The 21,997-nt window shown below is 41.3% G+C and overlaps 1 protein-coding gene across 3 annotated transcripts in view; it reads right to left on the bottom strand.

Moving 5' to 3' along the window:
* Window positions 1-21,997, bottom strand: part of DST (dystonin) — a 4,096,730-nt gene that overhangs the window by 522,466 nt on the left and 3,552,267 nt on the right. For all 3 annotated transcript variants that reach the window (XM_044063350.1, XM_044063347.1, XM_044063348.1), the window contains one exon: window positions 18,641-18,872. In XM_044063350.1, the coding sequence (XP_043919285.1) occupies window positions 18,641-18,872 (232 nt within the window). The remainder of the gene's footprint in view (window positions 1-18,640; window positions 18,873-21,997) is intronic.

The raw sequence follows: 21,997 nt of genomic DNA, 5'->3' as shown, positions 1-21,997 counted from the left end.
AACAGTCACAAAAAATGTCTTCATTCCTATCTAAAAATAATTATAATGCCCAAATGTCATAGTATAACAATAATCATGTATATATTAAAACCATAAAAATAATGTCCATATGTATTAAACCCTAACCTAGAATCTAAATAATATTATACTGATAACTAATCAGCAATGAATATAATGTCAATCCATAAAATGTTCAATTTATACAATTTTATAACCGGGACGCTCTTAATTTCAAAACACTACTGATGTTGATATTATCATTCAAACCTGGAGCCCTCACTGCGTCAAGTTTCAATTGCCATAGCAGTTCCCGGTACTCCAACCAATATTCATTACTGATTAGTAGATAGATAGTAGTTAGATCTTGCCAAGGTTTTTGACACCATCCCCAACTCTGGAATTATAGATAAACTCACTAAACTAGGTATAAATCCCTATGTCACAAGATGGGTTGCCAACTGGCTCACTGACAGAACCCACACAGTGAAAGTAGCAGACTCCAAATCCGACTTCACACCAGTGACAAGTGGAGTACCAAAGGGTTCAGCCCTGGGTCCTCTCCTGTTTGGTATCTACTTCTCTGAAGTACAGGCTAACACAGAAGGTCTTTGGCTAATGAAGTTCACAGATGACTGCAAACTAGGAGCCATAACTGAATCTCCTAACAATGTGGATATCCTACAAAAGGGCCTCACTGAGACAGATGCCTGGTGTCAAAGCCACTACAACATAGGCGGTAGTATACTTAACACCGAAAGTGTGATAAGAGACCTTGGGACACAGGTGGACAGTAGTCTCTCCTTTGATAATCACATCGTCACAGTAGTCAGGAAATCCTTCTATGTGGCACACTTCATCACAAAAGGTTTCTCATCCAGAAAAAAAGAGGTCATTGTTCCCCTCTACTCATCACTCATTAGACCCATTATAGAGTACAACACCCCTTTTGGTATGTACCACACAAGACATCTACAACAACTGGAAAGGCTGCAGAAATACCTCACAAAGAGGATTACTGGCCTCAAACAGATGCCCTATGCAGACCATCTCAAAAAACTCCAACTTTAGTACATCTCATATCGCCTACTCAGAGGTGATCTCTGCCTAACATACAAAGCTATGTCAAACCCAGAGCTGTTGGACATGCTCCACTTAAAGAAATCCCAGTCCCTCCTAGCTACACTCTCTAGGGACCTAAACCTTGTCACCACAATAAACAGAACATGCCGGAGGGATAGATTCCTGTCCCAGAGACTTCCCATACTCTGGAATAAACTACCTATCTATATCAAACAAAGCTCCTCATTAGCACTCTTCAAGAAAAATCTTGATGATTGGATGGGAAATAGGAAATTCACCCCGGGGATCACCTCTGTGGCCATGCTCGACAGTGGCACAAGAAAATCATTTTCTTGGGTGGCAAAAGTCGGGGTACCTTCTTGGCTGGGGGCTTGTATAGGCCCCAGGGCCCATAGCCTAGTACCTACCTATGAACCTATGAACCTATGAACTCAGTGCTTACATTTTTCTAGAATGAACTTCAAGTACAAATTAAGCAATATGGTGCACTACTTCCTTGAAAAAATAGCTAGACAACTGGAAGACTAAAAACAAATACATCCCTTGTATGACTGGCCTGTTGTTCCTTGAAAAAGGATGTAAGGTCTAGGGGTGGGTACTGGCAAGGTGTAAATGGCCAGTTGCCTTGTATATTCTGTGATTCTATGAAAGATGAGCTATCAAAACCAAAAACATCATAAAACATTTGTTCAAGGGACTAAATAGTATATGGTCAAATGTTGGAAACAACAACAGACCATACAAGGGAGATTTCCTGACTGTCAGACTTCTAAATGACAAACTCTAAGGCCATTATATCTTTGATGACATTGAGTAAAGACTGATTCATTGAACCCATCCTAGTGAAGTGGCCTTCAGAGTGTCAGGCTTTAACAAATTAAGTATATTCTGATCAGTCCACACAGAGTTTCACAAACTGGAGGGTTTTCCAAAGGAACCTTTACCCAGATGGCAGGAAAGTAATCATTATCCCTATATATTTCAGAGAGGGAACCTCAGTCTTTTTAAACTGTTACCCAAGGAGCAATAACACAGGAAAACAGAAATGAACTGGTAGATGTTAGTGTGTGGTATGGACCACGTGGTTATTGTGGGGACAATAGGCAAACTACCAGTACAAAAAGAAGCACTGCTCAAAAGTAGAGTTAGGAGTTAGGTCTGTGTAGAGCTGTACAATGGAGTCAACTGGTACTGCCTAATCACATGATCTCTCACATGCTCAGCCATGTCCAATCATGTGGCAATAATGGTGTGCTATTCTAAGATGAGGATATGACCAAGGGCCCTTCTGACAGGAGAATGTCTGTGGGAATCCACCCAACCCTCATGGATGAGTACATGATATTGTTAAAGGTGAAACAGAATAAATAGTCCAGTTTGAACTTTCACAAACATGTCTCAGGTACCCATGACTCACTTCAAGCAAGGTGACTGTCTGCTCCTGTGCTGAAACACAGAACTCACAGCCCTGATACTCCTTGTGTCATACAGTGTTTTCTCATACATCATTTGCCATGAGGACAGCATTATAACTACTATGAAGTTCATCAGCTGATGATGTTTGGCACCTTAAACCTCATTAACTAAGGGGAAGCTTAATATCAGCAGGAGTCCAGAGGGCACAGAAGTTTTGGAATTTGTTAATGTTGCTATGGCTGCTGCCTAACCTCCTGTTTACTTATCGTCCCTTTCCTCGCTGTCTTCTAAATGGCAGTGCATTAGGGATCGTCCTGCTGTGGCTGCACTTCATCACAGCCCCCTTCCTGGGAATGAGGTAGACCTTGCACTCCACCAATCCCTTCAGGCCACAGACGGTACCATAGAAACTGCACTTCTGTCATAACAATGCATTGTGTGCAGGAAATGAAGTATGAGTATGAACACATGACTGATGGGGGGGTCAAACATGGCAGGAAATGAAGTATGAGTATGAACACAGGACTGAGGGGGGGTCAAAAAGTGCAGGAAATGAAGTATGAGTATGAACACAGGACTGATGGGGGGGTCAAACAGTGCAGGAAATGAAGTATGAGTATGAACACAGGACTGATGGGGGGTCAAACAGTGCAGGAAATGAAGTATGAGTATAAACACAGGACTGATGGGGGGGGTCAAACAGTGCAGGAAATGAAGTATGAGTATGAACACAGGACTGATGGGGGGGTCAAACAGTGCAGGAAATGAAGTATGAGTATGAATACAGGACTGATGGGGGGTCAAACAGTGCAGGAAATGAAGTATGAGTATGAACACAGGACTGATGGGGGGTCAAACAGTGCAGGAAATGAAGTATGAGTATGAACACAGGACTGATGGGGGGTCAAACAGTGCAGTAAATGAAGTATGAGTATGAACACAGGACTGATGGGGGGGTCAAACAGTGCAGGAAATGAAGTATGAGTATGAACACAGGACTGATGGGGGGTCAAACAGTGCAGTAAATGAAGTATGAGTACAAACACATGACTGATGGGGGGGGGTCAAACAGTCCAGGAAATGAAGTATGAGTATGAACATAGGACTGATGGGGGGATCAAACAGTGCAGTTAATGAAGTATGAGTATGAACACAGGACTGATGCGGGGGTCAAACAGTGCAGGATATGAAGTATGAGTATGAACACAGGACTGATGGGGGGTCAAACAGTGCAGGAAATGAAGTATGCGTATGAAAACAGGACTGATGGGGGGTCAAGCAGTGCAGGAAATGAAGTATGAGTATGAATACAGGACTGATGGGGGGTCAAACAGTGCAGGAAATGAAGTATGAGTATGAACACAGGACTGATGGGGGGGTCAAACAGTGCAGGAAATGAAGTATGAGTATGAACACAGGACTGATGGGGGGTCAAACAGTGCAGGAAAAAGAAGTATGAGTATGAAAACAGGACTGATGGGGGGGTCAAGCAGTGCAGGAAATGAAGTATGAGTATGAATACAGGACTGATGGGGGGGGTCAAACAGTGCAGGAAATGAAGTATGAGTATGAACACAGGACTGATGGGGGTCAAACAGTGCAGGAAATGAAGTATGAGTATGAACACAGGACTGATGGGGGTCAAACAGTGCAGGAAATGAAGTATGAGTATGAACACAGGAATGATGGGGGGGTGAAACAGTGCAGGAAATGAAGTATGAGTATGAACACAGGACTGATAGGGGGGTCAAACAGTGCAGGAAATGAAGTATGAGTATGAACACAGGACTGATGGGGGGTCAAACAGTGCAGGAAAAAGAAGTATGAGTATGAAAACAGGACTGATGGGGGGGTCAAGCAGTGCAGGAAATGAAGTATGAGTATGAATACAGGACTGATGGGGGGGTCAAACAGTGCAGGAAATGAAGTATGAGTATGAACACAGGACTGATGGGGGGGTCAAACAGTGCAGGAAATGAAGTATGAGTATGAACACAGGACTGATGGGGGGTCAAACAGTGCAGGAAATGAAGTATGAGTATGAACACAGGAATGATGAGGGGGTGAATCAGTGCAGGAAATGAAGTATGAGTATGAACACAGGACTGATAGGGGGGTCAAACAGTGCAGGAAATGAAGTATGAGTATGAACACAGGACTGATGGGGGTCAAACAGTGCAGGAAATGAAGTATGAGTATGAACACAGGACTGATGGGGGGGGTCAAACAGTGCAGGAAATGAAGTATGAGTATGAACACATTATTGATGGGGGGTCAAACAGTGCAGGAAATGAAGTATGAGTATGAACACAGGACTGATGGGGGGGTCAAACAGTGCAGGAAATGAAGTATGAGTATGAAAACAGGACTGATGGGGGGGCCAAACAGTGCAGGAAATGAAGTATGAGTATGAATACAGGACTGATGGGGGGGTCAAACAGTGCAGGAAATGAAGTATGAGTATGAACACAGGACTGATGGGGGGGTGAAACAGTGCAGGAAATGAAGTATGAGTATGAACACAGGACTGATGGGGGGGGTCAAACAGTCCAGGAAATGAAGTATGACTATGAAGACAGGACTGCTGGGGGGTCAAATAGTGCAGGAAATGAAGTATGAGTATGAACACATTACTGATGGGGGGGTCAAACAGTGCAGGAAATGAAGTATGAGTATGAACACAGGACTGATGTGGGGGTCAAACTGTGCAGGAAATGAAGTATGAGAACACAGGAATGATGGGGGGTCAAACAGTGCAGGAAATGAAGTATGAGTATGAACACCATTACTGATGGGGGGGGGTCAAACAGTGCAGGAAATAAAGTATGAGCATGAACACAGGACTGGTGGGGGGGGGTCAAACAGTGCAGAAAATGAAGTATGAGTATGAACACAGGAATGATGGGGGGGGTCAAACAGTGCAGGAAATGAAGTATGAGTATGAACACATTACTGATGGGGGGTCAAACAGTGCAGGAAATGAAGTATGAGTATGAACACAGGACTGATGGGGGAGTCAAACAGTGCAGGAAATGAAGTATGAGTATGAACACAGGACTGATGGGGGGGTCAAACAGTGCAGGAAATGAAGTATGAGTATGAACACAGGACTGATGGGGGGGTCAAACAGTGCAGGAAATGAAGTATGAGTATGAACACAGGACTGATGGGGGGGTGAAACAGTGCAGGAAATGAAGTATGAGTATGAACACAGGACTGATGGGGGGGGTCAAACAGTCCAGGAAATGAAGTATGACTATGAAGACAGGACTGCTGGGGGGTCAAATAGTGCAGGAAATGAAGTATGAGTATGAACACATTACTGATGGGGGGGTCAAACAGTGCAGGAAATGAAGTATGAGTATGAACACAGAACTGATGTGGGGGTCAAACTGTGCAGGAAATGAAGTATGAGAACACAGGAATGATGGGGGGTCAAACAGTGCAGGAAATGAAGTATGAGTATGAACACCATTACTGATGGGGGGGTCAAACAGTGCAGGAAATAAAGTATGAGTATGAACACAGGACTGGTGGGGGGGTCAAACAGTGCAGAAAATGAAGTATGAGTATGAACACAGGAATGATGGGGGGGGTCAAACAGTGCAGGAAATGAAGTATGAGTATGAACACATTACTGATGGGGGGTCAAACAGTGCAGGAAATGAAGTATGAGTATGAACACAGGACTGATGGGGGAGTCAAACAGTGCAGGAAATGAAGTATGAGTATGAACACAGGACTGATGGGGGGGTCAAACAGTGCAGGAAATGAAGTATGAGTATGAACACAGGACTGATGGGGGTCAAACAGTGCAGAAAATGGAGTATGAACACCATTACTGATGGGGGGGTCAAACAGTGCAGGAAATGAAGTATGAGTATGAACACATTACTGATGGGGGGGGTCAAACATTGCAGGAAATGAAGTATGAGTATGAACACAGGACTGATGGGGGGGTCAAACAGGTCAAACAGTGCAGGAAATGAAGTATGAGTATGAACACAGAACTGATGTGGGGGTCAAACTGTGCAGGAAATGAAGTATGAGAACACAGGAATGATGGGGGGTCAAACAGTGCAGGAAATGAAGTATGAGTATGAACACATTACTGATGGGGGGGGTCAAACATTGCAGGAAATGAAGTATGAGTATGAACACAGGACTGATGGGGGGGTCAAACAGGTCAAACAGTGCAGGAAATGAAGTATGAGTATGAACACAGGACTTTCGTCCGTACCATAGCACCACCACAGCCTTATTATCCTTTATTGACTCCATTAATATTAACCGTAATAGCAATCTTCTTTCATCAGCATTCTTTGTAGACCTGTCTAAAGCCTTTGATATGGTGAACCACCAACTCCTCCTACATCGCTTAAAATCACTGTCTCTCGATAATCTTGCCTTAACTTGGTTCACCTCCTATCTTCAAAACCGGAAACAAGCTGTTTTATGGAACAATAATCTCTCTGAACTTCTGCCCACCACCTTAGGGGTCCCTCAAGGCTCCATCTTAGGTCCTCTTTTATTTTCCATCTTTATTAATGACTTGCATCTTGCCACACCCTTAACTACTTGCATTCAGTATGCTGATGACACCACCATCATTTGCTCTGCCACAAACCAAGATGACCTGCATTACCTTACCCAAAAGACATTTACTACTATTGAACAATGGTTCTCCAACCACTGTCTTCTCTTAAACCCTAAGAAAACTAAACTTCTCCTCTTCTTACCTACACACCTGTCCCCTCTATTAATCTCACAATTACATCTAACAATGGCACCCTTATCTCTCCTGACCAAACAACCAAACTATTGGGTATTACAATTGACAACCTACTAAAATTTGATTTTCACATTAACTCCACCATAAAAGCAACTAATAGAAAACTAGGTTCTCTTTATAGAATCAAAACTTTCCTAACCCTGAAGCAAGAACTACCATAGCAAAAACACATCTTATCTCCACTTTACTATATGCCTCCCCCATTTATACTAATCTATCTAAACATAACATTAATAAGCTCACAACAGCCTACAACAACATTAAGAGATTTGCCACTGCCTCTCCATATAAAACACATCACTGTCTGAACCTCTCTAACCTAGGATGGCTTGAATTACCCCACCTAATACAGTACTATCAGCTTACAATTGCCCACAAAGCCCTTTACCATCCTGAAAACATACCCATTCTCTCCACCCTTATAAAACCCTACAACAACTTAAAAGCCCTACGCTCTTCCAATAAAATACTGATTCAAACTTCTCTTGCAAAGAATACAGCAGGTGACTCCATATTTTCCAACTCAGTTGGTAAAATCTGGAACCAACTTCCTCTAGACCTTATAGCCCAGACTTCCACTACACTATTTAAGACTAAACTAAAACTCTTTCTTAACTAAACACTGGCTTTGCTCTTGCATCAATCCCAGTTGAGCTAGCTCCTCTTAGACATCCTATTCTCCCCCTTTATCCCTCATACTTTCTCCCACATCTATTTCTTCAATCTAAATTTTTTTCTCCCTTTGACCTGAAATATGACTATCTTAACTAAATAACTTTACTTCTCTAGTAACACTCTTCTTAACTTTTTTTTAAAAAGAACTTAATTCTTCTCTCCCTTTTCTTCACTCACCTGTACTTAAATATTTTCCTTGTCTCTCTATCCCCCTTTTTTGTAACTTCCTGAAATTGTTGCTACTGCCTTTCTTATTTGTTATTTATATCCTTTTTTTTTGATTTATAACCATTGTGAATTTTTATGTATTGTTACCATGTAGTAGATAGCGGAGCTTTTCTCCTCGGGCCTCCACTGAAAATGGACTTGTATCCAGTTGGACTAGCCCGGTTAACAAATGTAAATAAAATAAATAAATAAATAAACACAGGACTGATGGGGGGGTCAAACAGTGCAGGAAATGAAGTATGAGTATGAACACAGGACTGATGGGGGGGTCAAACAGTGCAGGAAATGAAGTATGAGTATGAACACAGGACTGATGGGGGGTCAAACAGTGCAGTAAATGAAGTATGAGTATGAACACAGGACTGATGGGGGGGTCAAACAGTGCAGGAAATGAAGTATGAGTATGAACACAGGACTGATGGGGGGTCAAACAGTGCAGTAAATGAAGTATGAGTACAAACACATGACTGATGGGGGGGGGTCAAACAGTCCAGGAAATGAAGTATGAGTATGAACATAGGACTGATGGGGGGATCAAACAGTGCAGTTAATGAAGTATGAGTATGAACACAGGACTGATGGGGGGTCAAACAGTGCAGGATATGAAGTATGAGTATGAACACAGGACTGATGGGGGGTCAAACAGTGCAGGAAATGAAGTATGAGTATGAAAACAGGACTGATGGGGGGTCAAGCAGTGCAGGAATTGAAGTATGAGTATGAATACAGGACTGATGGGGGGTCAAACAGTGCAGGAAATGAAGTATGAGTATGAACACAGGACTGATGGGGGGGTCAAACAGTGCAGGAAATGAAGTATGAGTATGAACACAGGACTGATGGGGGGTCAAACAGTGCAGGAAAAAGAAGTATGAGTATGAAAACAGGACTGATGGGGGTCAAGCAGTGCAGGAAATGAAGTATGATTATGAACACAGGTCTGATGGGGGTCAAACAGTGCAGGAAATGAATTATGAGTATGAACACAGGACTGATGGGGGGGTCAAACAGTGCAGGAAATGAAGTATGAGTATGAACACAGGACTGATGGGGGGGGGGTCAAACAGTGCAGGAAATGAAGTATGAGTATGAACACAGGAATGATGGGGGGGTGAAACAGTGCAGGAAATGAAGTATGAGTATGAACACAGGACTGATAGGGGGGTCAAACAGTGCAGGAAATGAAGTATGAGTATGAACACAGGACTGATGGGGGGTCAAACAGTGCAGGAAATGAAGTATGAGTATGAACACAGGACTGATGGGGGTCAAACAGTGCAGGAAATGAAGTATGAGTATGAACACATTATTGATGGGGGGTCAAACAGTGCAGGCAATGAAGTATGAGTATGAACACAGGACTGATGGGGGTCAAACAGTGCAGGAAATGAAGTATGAGTATGAAAACAGGACTGATGGGGGGGTCAAACAGTGCAGGAAATGAAGTATGAGTATGAATACAGGAGTGATGGGGGGGTCAAACAGTGCAGGAAATGAAGTATGAGTATGAACACAGGACTGATGGGGGGGTGAAACAGTGCAGGAAATGAAGTATGAGTATGAACACAGGACTGATGGGGGGGGGTCAAACAGTCCAGGAAATGAAGTATGACTATGAAGACAGGACTGCTGGGGGGTCAAATAGTGCAGGAAATGAAGTATGAGTATGAACACATTACTGATGGGGGGGTCAAACAGTGCAGGAAATGAAGTATGAGTATGAACACAGGACTGATGTGGGGGTCAAACTGTGCAGGAAATGAAGTATGAGAACACAGGAATGATGGGGGGTCAAACAGTGCAGGAAATGAAGTATGAGTATGAACACCATTACTGATGGGGGGGGGGTCAAACAGTGCAGGAAATAAAGTATGAGTATGAACACAGGACTGGTGGGGGGGGGTCAAACAGTGCAGAAAATGAAGTATGCGTATGAACACAGGACTGATGGGGGGGACAAACAGTGCAGGAAATGAAGTATGAGTATGAACACAGGACTGATGGGGGAGTCAAACAGTGCAGGAAATGAAGTATGAGTATGAACACAGGACTGATGGGGGGGGTCAAACAGTGCAGGAAATGAAGTATGAGTATGAACACAGGACTGATGGGGGGGGTCAAACAGTGCAGAAAATGGAGTATGAACACCATTACTGATGGGGGGGTCAAACAGTGCAGGAAATGAAGTATGAGTATGAACACATTACTGATGGGGGGGGTCAAACATTGCAGGAAATGAAGTATGAGTATGAACACAGGACTGATGGGGGGGGTCAAACAGGTCAAACAGTGCAGGAAATGAAGTATGAGTATGAACACAGGACTTTCGTCCGTACCATAGCACCACCACAGCCTTATTATCCTTTATTGACTCCATTAATATTAACCGTAATAGCAATCTTCTTTCATCAGCATTCTTTGTAGACCTGTCTAAAGCCTTTGATATGGTGAACCACTAACTCCTCCTACATCGCTTAAAATCACTGTCTCTCGATAATCTTGCCTTAACTTGGTTCACCTCCTATCTTCAAAACCGGAAGCAAGCTGTTTTATGGAACAATAATCTCTCTGAACTTCTGCCCACCACCTTAGGGGTCCCTCAAGGCTCCATCTTAGGTCCTCTTTTATTTTCCATCTTTATTAATGACTTGCATCTTGCCACACCCTTAACTACTTGCATTCAGTATGCTGATGACACCACCATCATTTGCTCTGCCACAAACCAAGATGACCTGCATTACCTTACCCAAAAGACATTTACTACTATTGAACAATGGTTCTCCAACCACTGTCTTCTCTTAAACCCTAAGAAAACTAAACTTCTCCTCTTCTTACCTACACACCTGTCCCCCTCTATTAATCTCACAATTACATCTAACAATGGCACCCTTATCTCTCCTGACCAAACAACCAAACTATTGGGTATTACAATTGACAACCTACTAAAATTTGATTTTCACATTAACTCCACCATAAAAGCAACTAATAGAAAACTAGGTTCTCTTTATAGAATCAAAACTTTCCTAACCCCTGAAGCAAGAACTACCATAGCAAAAACACATCTTATCTCCACTTTACTATATGCCTCCCCCATTTATACTAATCTATCTAAACATAACATTAATAAGCTCACAACAGCCTACAACAACATTGCGAGATTTGCCACTGCCTCTCCATATAAAACACATCACTGTCTGAACCTCTCTAACCTAGGATGGCTTGAATTACCCCACCTAATACAGTACTATCAGCTTACAATTGCCCACAAAGCCCTTTACCATCCTGAAAACATACCCATTCTCTCCACCCTTATAAAACCCTACAACAACTTAAAAGCCCTACGCTCTTCCAATAAAATACTGATTCAAACTTCTCTTGCAAAGAATACAGCAGGTGACTCCATATTTTCCAACTCAGTTGGTAAAATCTGGAACCAACTTCCTCTAGACCTTATAGCCCAGACTTCCACTACACTATTTAAGACTAAACTAAAACTCTTTCTTAATTAAACACTGGCTTTGCTCTTGCATCAATCCCAGTTGAGCTAGCTTCTCTTAGACATCCTATTCTCCCCCTTTATCCCTCATACTTTCTCCCACATCTATTTCTTCAATCTAAATTTTTTTCTCCCTTTGACCTGAAATATGACTATCTTAACTAAATAACTTTACTTCTCTAGTAACACTCTTCTTAACTTTTTTTTAAAAAGAACTTAATTCTTCTCTCCCTTTTCTTCCCTCACCTGTACTTATATTTTCCTTGTCTCTCTATCCCCCTTTTTTGTAACTTCTTGAAATTGTTGCTACTGCCTTTCTTATTTGTTATTTATATCCTTTTTTGATTTACAACCATTGTGAATTTTTATGTATTGTTACCATGTAGTAGATAGCGGAGCTTTTCTCCTCGGTCCTCCTCTGAAAATGGACTTGTATCCAGTTGGACTAGCCCGGTTAACAAATGTAAATAAAATAAATAAATAAATAAACACAGGACTGATGGGGGGGTCAAACAGTGCAGGAAATGAAGTATGAGTATGAACACAGGACTGATGGGGGGTCAAACAGTGCAGGAAATGAAGTATGAGTATGAACACAGGACTGATGGGGGGGTCAAACAGTGCAGGAAATGAAGTATGAGTATGAACACAGGACTAATGGGGGGTCAAACAGTGCAGGAAATGAAGTATGAGTATGAACACAGGACTGATGGGGGGTCAAAGTGCAGGAAATGAAGTATGAGTATGACCACAGGATTGATGGGGGGGTCAAACAGTGCAGGAAATGAAGTATGAGTATGAACACAGGACTGATGGGGGGGTCAAACAGTGCAGGAAATGAAGTATGACTATGAACACAGGACTGACGGGGGGGTCAAACAGTGCAGGAAATGAAGTATGAGTATGAACACAGGACTGATGGGGGGTCAAACAGTGCAGGAAATCAAGTATGAGTATGAACACAGGACTGATGGGGGGGTCAAACAGTGCAGGAAATGAAGTATGAGTATGAAGACAGGACTGATGGGGAGTCAAACAGTGCAGGAAATGAAGTATGAGTATGAACACAGGATTTATGGGGGGGTCAAACATTGCAGGAAATGAAGTATGCGTATGAACACAGGACTGATGGGGGGGTCAAACAGTGCAGGAAATGAAGTATGAGTATGAACACAGGACTGATGGGGGGGTCAAACAGTGCAGGAAATGAAGTATGAGTATGAACACAGGATTGATGGGGGGGTCAAACATTGCAGGAAATGAAGTATGAGTATGAACACAGGACTGATGGGGGGGTCAAACATTGCAGGAAATGAAGTATGAGTATGAACACAGGACTGATGGGGGGGGTCAAACAGTGCAGAAAAAGAAGTATGAGTATGAACACAGGACTGATGGGGGGTCAAACAGTGCAGGATATGAAGTATGAGTATGAACACAGGACTGATGGGGGGGGGTCAAACAGTGCAGGAAATGAAGTATGAGTATGAACACAGGACTGATGGGGGGGTCAAACAGTGCCGGAAATGAAGTATGAGTATGAACACAGGACTGATGGGGGGGTCACACAGTGCAGGAAATGAAGTATGAGTATGAACACAGGAATGATGGGGGGGTCAAACAGTGCAGGAAATGAAGTATGAGTATGAACACAGGACTGATGGGGGGTCAAACAGTGCAGGAAATGAAGTATGAGTATGAACACAGGACTGATGGGGGGGTCAAACAGTGCAGGAAATGAAGTATGAGTATGAACACAGGACTAATGGGGGGTCAAACAGTGCAGGAAATGAACTATGAGTATAAACACAGGACTGATGGGGGGTCAAACAGTACAGGAAATGAAGTATGAGTATGAACACTGGACTGATGGTGGCGTCAAACAGTGCAGGAAATGAAGTATGAGTATGAACACAGAACTGATGGGGGGGTCAAACAGTGCACGAAATGAAGTATGAGTATGAACACAGGACTGAAGGGGGGGTCAAAGTGCAGGAAATGAAGTATGAGTATGAACACAGGACTGTTGGGGGGGGGGGGTGTAACAGACCACAAAAATCATCACCTAGCAAAGTGATTGTTGCATAATACATCTTCTGACCGTTGCCATAAGTAAGAATTAGCATTAGTAGGCCAAGTGATGGTGACCACAAATAAAATAAATAAAAAGAAATCAAAACAATGCATCTCAGATAAAATAAAATAAAATAAATCAAAATATATATATAAAAAACACCGTAAAACCTTCACTATTTATTTCTAACCCAGTTCCATAGTTCAAAATAACTTTTACCCTGACAGCAACACAGCTCTATTACCGCTATAACTGTTTGGCAAGAACTGCTGTTTTTTTTCATGCAATGCCAAAAAGAAACAACTCAAGCTTTGTACTATACTACCAACTGTTATCTAAGTTTGTATAAGTTCTGATACATACTGATAAGTTTTATATTGTCGATGTATTCTACCTTTATAATTTTTAAAAAATTTTTCATATTTCCACTTTAAAAAAATTTTTGTCAAGTTTCTATATTTTTATTTGACTGTATTAATTGTGGAGCTTTGCGGTAGCATTGTTGCCTCACAGCAAGATGTTCTCCTGTTCGATTCTCGGCTGGAGTGCCGGGAGTGCCTTCTGTGTGGAGTCTGCATGTCCTCCCGTCGCTTGGGTGGCGTTCGAAAGACATGCGTAAATGGGCATGCCTTCGTTGAAGGTTGGATGTTGAGCTGGCACCTCGGCGTTCGTGAAAATCTACTGCCAATCATTAGTGGATCAGAGTTCCGCTGTGGCGACCCCTAACCGGGAAAAGCCGAAAGACAAACAAACATTAATTGTGGAGCTTTTCTCCCCAGGCCTCCACTGAAAATGGGTTCCTTACCCAGTGGACTTTCTTGATCAACAAATGTCAATAAATAAATAAATAATAATGCATACAAGAAATCAAAATGACACGTCTTGCAAACAAAACTTCATTAGAACATCACAAAGTTGCGAGATATCAGCAAGAAAACAAGCATAAAAGGGAATGGTAGTAGTTATATTAAACAACCTATGGAAAACATGCAAAACTATGTGGGGTAAACACTCCTCATTTCTTGTTGATTTTTTTTTTTTATTCATTTGTTTGTTAACCAGCAGAGTCACACTGGACCATGCAAGACCCCTTTTCAATGGAGTCTTGAGGAGAATGCTTCAATAACTTAACATTAATTAATTCCCGAGAGTAAAAATATACACATTTAATAAACTGTACAGATATTGTATGAGCAATGTTGTTATTTTTCTTTTGGCTTTTACCGGTTAGGGGTCTCCACAGTGGAACTCCAGTCCGCTAATGATTGGCAGTCAATTTTTATGGTGCCAAGGTGCCAGCCTGATGCCCAACCTTCAACATAGGCATGCCCATTCACGCATGTCTTTCGATTGCCACTCAACCACGGGAAGGGCATGCAGACTCCACATAGAAGGTGCTCCAGCCGAGAATCAAACGGGAGAACCTCTTGCTGTAAGGCGACAATGCTACCGCTGCACCACCACAGCTTTCTGTTAAAAAAAAATTCCCCAGAAGTAAAAGACATCTGGAGTAACAGGAGAGTAATCAAAAATAGAGAAAAGTGCTTAATGTATAGATAAAGAGAAGAAGAAAAGGCAATTTTTTTTAGAGAAATAAGGGAGAAAAAAGTAGAGAGGGAAGAGATGGAAAAATAAATGGTAACATTAAAGAAATAATGTACTGATCTTTATATCTTCTGTCCAAAGCTTGCCATTTGTTAGTAATTACTTTGACAGTGTCCTAGAATAAGACAAAAACTGGAATAATAGCACTTACTTTAATGTATTGAATGCGATGAGAAATACAGACACCTATAAATAACAAATACCTTTAACAAGTGTTACACTGACTCCCAGCCTTGTGCAGGTAGATATGGCATTGTAACCTACTTGAAGAATATTGCTGGCAAAATACAAGGTTATCCTTAGGTTAAGCTACAAGTAATGGTCCACTGTATACCTTATTGCTGCACAAATTACAGTTTATACACAGCATAGCCCTCCGTGATGATTCTCATACATAACACATACTCTTATTTTCTAGTCTATTACACTCTGGAAAACTGTTGCACCAAGTCACAAAGTATGCATCATGAAAAGATTGCATATGTTGTGACATCAACAAAAAGAGGTGTCTGACTATAATGATTTGACTTGTTTTGGATATTGCGTCTCCACATCAAATCTGGCATTATTTTGCAGCAAATGAGTGACTGTTGAGAATTTTTAGAAAATGCCAATTTTCTAATGTGTCCAGACCATCGGAAGAGGACAAACAGGTCTACAAGTGTATTTTGACTGGGCCAGCTTTTTCAACATCACCTAATTCTTCCACACCAGCTCTTTTAAGTTCACAGTAGCATTTAGCTTAGCCCTCTGTGTAGAGGTCATGGAGATAGCCATCTTCATCTTCTGTGTTAAGGCCAAAGTGATGCTCATTTCTATCCACTTTGCTGAGGACTGGGAGGTTCTCAACTCTATCTTCCACACCGAGGCCAGGATAGCAGTTACCTTTGCCTTCTCTGCTTCAGTCTAGGTTGGTACATAAAATCTGCTAGGCTGGTACTCATTTTGTCTTCAGGGTTAACACCTTGTTGGCAATCAAGCAATAATTTATATCAGTAATATGAGCTCACAGTGGCAAACCTACTCAACGTTACTTAGGTAGGTAAGAGAGACTTGTGGCAATCTGTCCATACAGCAAGGACATTTAAATCAGTAATTCCGGAAAGACAAAAGATACATACTCTGATTCAAGTGCACACACAAGTGCAAAGAATGATCTATTATATTGCCCATGATGCATGAGTCCATATAAGCAAATCAGAGGCTCCTGTGTTATGGGTGTAACATTTTTACAATATTGATGACCTCAGTACTGATGATCAGCAGATATGTACAGACTGAAATACAGAGAACCAGAGAAAGGTGTCCTTCCTGGAAAAATCTAAAATCTAATGAATACACAAATGCTGCAGATGGCAGTGTCTCCTCTGGCACACAAGCAAATATCAAGAATTGATGAATCTTCATTCAAAACCTTTCTTCATACACACCTAAATTCACTATGGGAATGCTCTTGTTCCCACCCCACATAATCTCCCTACACTATAGCTACTCTCTATAAGCTATAATTCACAATAGCCTCCCATTGTTTTGTACACCTTATAAACTCTAGGAATCAGCATAACTCCTAGAATGGTACAATTCAGTAGCCTAGAAATTAACTGCATGAATTAGCATAACTGTTAAAAAAATTAGATTTTCTGTTATTGCATTGTGCTAATATGTTAAACTGTTAAAAACTTTGACTATTTGTAAATATTACTCTTATTGCATTGTACTAATATATGCACTCTACTAATGTATGTTTTTCTATTTGTTTAATTTTGCATCATTTGTGCACATTACATTTTTCCAATAACTTACTCTTATGTTAAATCTGTAATTTGTAATTTTCTGGAGCTTTTCTCCCCAGGACTCCATTGAAAAAGGGCTCCTCATGGCCCAATGAACTCTCCTGGCAAACAAACTATAAATAAATAAATGCCCAATGAGAGTTTATCAGCACCAGGTACAGTTCTGAAACCTAGAAATAATGAGAAATTCAACTTAATCTGATCAAAGACACTAGGAAGACAAATGAAAATAGTGGTAAAGTCACAATTCTACTACCACGTCTGCTCCATTACACAACTATTATTTGGCCATCTCACTTAAAGGTCCTAACAAGTCAAAGTGGAGGCAGTGATAAAAAATAGAGTGTTAACATACAATGTAACCTACTATCTAAAAGAGGAAGGACACAAGGGATTTAGGGGAACAATAAGATCAGAGCTTTGACCCTTCTTACTGTAAGTCCCAAGCATCTGAAACCTGTCATTTCATTTGCCGCTAACTTCTTTCTCACAGACTTATTACCCGGAGGGGGGGGGTCTATATTAAATCATCGAATGCTTAGAAACGCGAATGATAATTTATTGACCCCATGTAAGCGAAAGCTTACAAACTCGAACACTTAGAACACTGATTTTTTTTCCAAGAGAAAAAAATCACTGTTCCAAATAAAAAGAAATCAAAAAAAACACGTAAAACATAACATAAAGTGGGGAGCTTCACCCCCACCCCCTACTTAAATATACCAACTCCGAGATCGCACTACAGTGACGAAAATGGCAAAGTGATGGACGCAGCCAAGCAATTTCTTTCCCAGGGAAAGAATTTTCTTATATGCCGCTTCATCATTTTGCCTTTTCGTCTTTTCAAGTTCGACCAATACGCATTCGAAAGAATACGTCTTCGGTCATCTAATAGGAACCCACCCAGTGCATTTAGTATTTGTGTAGAACTGCAGTTAACATAAAACTCCTGTCATGTACAACCTGAATTTTTCAAATAAGGCACGTCATAAGTATTATCAATTCATTTACTATTACAATCATGTTTTGAAAACTACTCAGTCAGAAGTCTACTCTGGGATGAAGTACATCATGGCTGTCCTTCACTGTGTCATAAACAAGATTGGACAGTTTGTTTTAAAGTCAAATTAAGGACGTGAGCAATGAGAATATTACATGAGTAAAGCCCACTAAACGATGTTGAAAAAACTAGAAAATGAAAACAAAGTTCAGATCAATTAGCATAATGTGTAAAAGAACATAAAGCCTCTTTTCCCATGAAGTTCTTGTATGCATAGATCAACTGTCATGCAAAACTGTAGTGGCTATGTGGGCTATCTGCCAGAAAGTACATGTGAAATCAAAAGTGCTTAAGTAGTGGTGGTGTAATCCTAGCTAGAAAGGTGGGTGCCTCAATGCTTGTCCAAAAAGGCTGGTATAGAGAAGATTTCAAGACAGATCGCTATTTTTTTTTTTATTATTCTTATGCGTTAATAATGTACCTTTAGCTGACAGATCTTTGTCAGCTCCTCCACAGCGTGCTATCATTTCCTCTCCACGCTGTTTCAGCATTTCATAGGCTGGCTGAAGCTTCTCCAGCTCGACTGCCACGTTTTTGGTTTCTGAAATTTGTTCTTTGATCTTCTCAACTTCAGCAGAAATGGAAGCTGGCTGTCTCAGTCGTTCAACAATACGTTCCAAACTCTCAAGCATTGGATCGATTTTGTCATGAAACTGCCAAAAGGCAAGAGAAAAAATTAAATTGTGGAAGGGCAAACTTTACAAACAACCATAACAAGATATTTCATTTTCACATAATTTATATGATTCTTCCCAAACAGCGACAGATTTTGTTGGTTTTCATTTCAGGTAAACATGGAAGGATGAGATTACAAGAAACAACAGTCATGAGGTTGCTAAACTTCTTGTGTTGTGACTATATACATATGTAACTATTTAATGAGTGTCACATCTTGCACAACAGTAACAAGCACCTGCTAAAAATATGTTTGACTTTTAAAGTGTAACATCATGTATGTGTGATGTATGTTTGCATGTGCTCATGCAGTGTCTCGCCATGCACGGCTTCAGGTAGACAACATAAGAGCAGCAAACATGGCTTCAGGTTTGCAGCCCTACTCTTTGGTCAGGGACTTAGAGGTCTGTGACCACATCCATAAAAAACACATACAGAACACAGTGCAAACTGAGTGTGCTAAGCATCTCATAACATGTTTCCATTGCAATGGATTTCTGAAGATGCCTTCATTCAAGAAAAAATACAATCTGTGCTTGTAATGTGAAGGTTAGTAACATTAGCCACTACTATATGCCAAAGAAGGTACATCATCCATCTTTAGAGACTGATATTTTTCACATGTAATTCCCATTTAGTTACCGGACTGAGCCCAGATAAAATAAAGTCAGTACTCAACTAGTCAACAAGTGTATCGCCATGCTGCATTTGTCAGCATTAGGAGGAATTGACTTGTGTGGGCAGCTGCGGTGGTGCAGCAGTTAGCGTTGCCACCTCACAGCAAGAGGTTCTCCAGTTCGATCTTCTGCTGGGGTGCCTTCTGTGTGGAGCCTGCATGTCCTCCCTGTGGTCGCGCTGGTTTCCTCCGGGGGGGCTCCAGTTTCCTCCCACATCCCAAAGACATGCTGTAGGTGGATTGGACTCTCTAAATTGGCCCTAGGCATGAGTGCGTGCATGTGTGTGCCTTCTGTGGAAGGTTGGGCGATGGGCTGGCAACTTGACACTGTAAAACTCCACTGCCAATCATGAGTTGACAGGTGATCCACTGTGATGACCCCTAACTGGGAAAAAGTCGAAAGAAGAAGAAGAAGGAGGAGGAGGAATTGACTTGTGTTTTGCCTTCCATCAGGCATAGAAGAGCAACATGTCTGTGCCACTCAGTGTTGGCATTAGTATAAATGTCCACTTCATGGATCCACTCTTTGTGCTTACACACATGAGGGTATACTGTGTTTGTCCTGGAGGAGGTAGACGTGCCATACTGTAATCAAACCTACCTTACAGAAAGTCTGAGATGTAAACCCAGACAAAGAGCACTGTAGAATCTCACCTGTCTTCTGTCTCAATAAAATTCAAATGTTACTTGGTGCCTTTCACAAAACTGGACATCTCTTAACAAGAAAACCTACACACATTAGAAAAGGGTGTACTTGTTTAAGAAAGGAATATGCTCTTCTAATCATCAATAGGACTAAGGACATAGTGTCATCGCCTAAGGTTATACAAGACAGGATGGCCTGCTGTTATCCAAATGACAGTGGTGTTTAACATGTTGTCTGGTAGATGGCACAGAGGCTTCAGGCTGTGAGCCGTAGTTCCTATGGTAAAGGGTTTGTTTCCCTCAGTCCTCATTTGCCTACTCTGTTACCTTGAGCAGACATTACTTGCATAAAAAGGGACTGTGCACCCACTAGGCCTACCTGCTTATCAAATGATTGTTGTTACCCAAATTTGTAAGGTTTTGCAGTGCTCATTACTGGAAATATATTGAAGCTGGAAATCCTCACCAGCTGACAAGTCTTGCACCTATCATCCTGCACTAAGCATGTGAGCATAGTAGCAAAGCCTTCTTCAACTACATACAGCTCTGGAATCAAATGCTTTTAAGCAACATAGGTTCATACGTGAATACTAGGCTAACTGCCTATTTTAAGCCTAATCAATAACCTGAAGTCAGAATTAAACCCTGTAACTTGTACCCATGAGGTGAAGACATTAACCTTTATGCAAAACCCAGTCCATTAAACAATTTCTTGTCTGTGATACTTTCAGGCACTTACTAAAGTCATAGCTGTAGGATAAAATAAGATGTAGTTGCAATACTTAAGTTATACATTGGTCAACCAGGCTGATGTCCCACTGCTGTTAAATCATTCTTATAATGAACATTTGTTGTCAAAACGACTGCACCAAGGTGATTATGTCTGAATTTAAACCTAAAAATTAAATGTGCTTTGGACTCTGGGATGTTTTTTCTTGTCACTGAAATTTGTACTGTACAAATAATAACAACAAATTACATCAAAAAGGGTCCTTTGCAGTCAAGTCCACTTATCTCAAACAGAAAGAAATAAACATAGTAAATACAAATAAAAAAAACCCTGCAATGCACAGCTCTTGTGAGTTCAGATTTGTGCTAGTTTCATCTTTTGACAAACCTGAGACAAAACTGAACAAGATATACGGTGTTATACAGTATAATGCTATCACACCATTATTTCTAAATAAAAGTAACCACTACGTGATGTGATGACAGCAATAGCATATAAGCTCTTTCAGTCAATCATCCAAACAACCACCTGATTCTACACATACTATGAGCAGATAATGGAGGTGTTTAATGTTTTTGTGTAGACCATTGGCTGTTGACAAAATGACAGTTCACAGACTGCCATGACTCCATATATACAGGATGGGAGTCAGAAGACAGAGATAATAAGTATGGAGATGACAGTAGGAATTTTTTTAGATATGAAGGGGAAGGGAAACCCTAACTGAGGGCAGAGTGTATGCATGAGAATGGTGCATCACCATGCCAAATAACACATCCACCTGAGCTGCCCACTACCAGACAAAATGGTAGCCTACTTCACATCTGGGAAATATTCACTGGTCTCCACCTGGGAACACCTGGCTTCTGGAGAAATCTCAGTCCCCTGCCAAGTATATGCAGTCTGAAAAGCCACTTTTCCCCAGCCTGCCCCCACTCCTGGATCCTCCAGCTCCTGAGTAGCTAATAAAACTTGGGTCATCTTGGTCACAGTCACATGTCCATCCCTCTGTGCCATGGAGCTGGACAAGTATCATACTTAAATGTTTAATG

Source organism: Protopterus annectens, chromosome 2.part1 (genome assembly GCF_019279795.1).
Source record: "Protopterus annectens isolate FY-2018-M chromosome 2.part1, PAN1.0, whole genome shotgun sequence".
Taxonomy (NCBI): domain Eukaryota; kingdom Metazoa; phylum Chordata; order Ceratodontiformes; family Protopteridae; genus Protopterus; species Protopterus annectens.
Note: the sequence above shows the minus strand (reverse complement) of the source record. Positions and strands in the feature narration are given on the sequence as shown.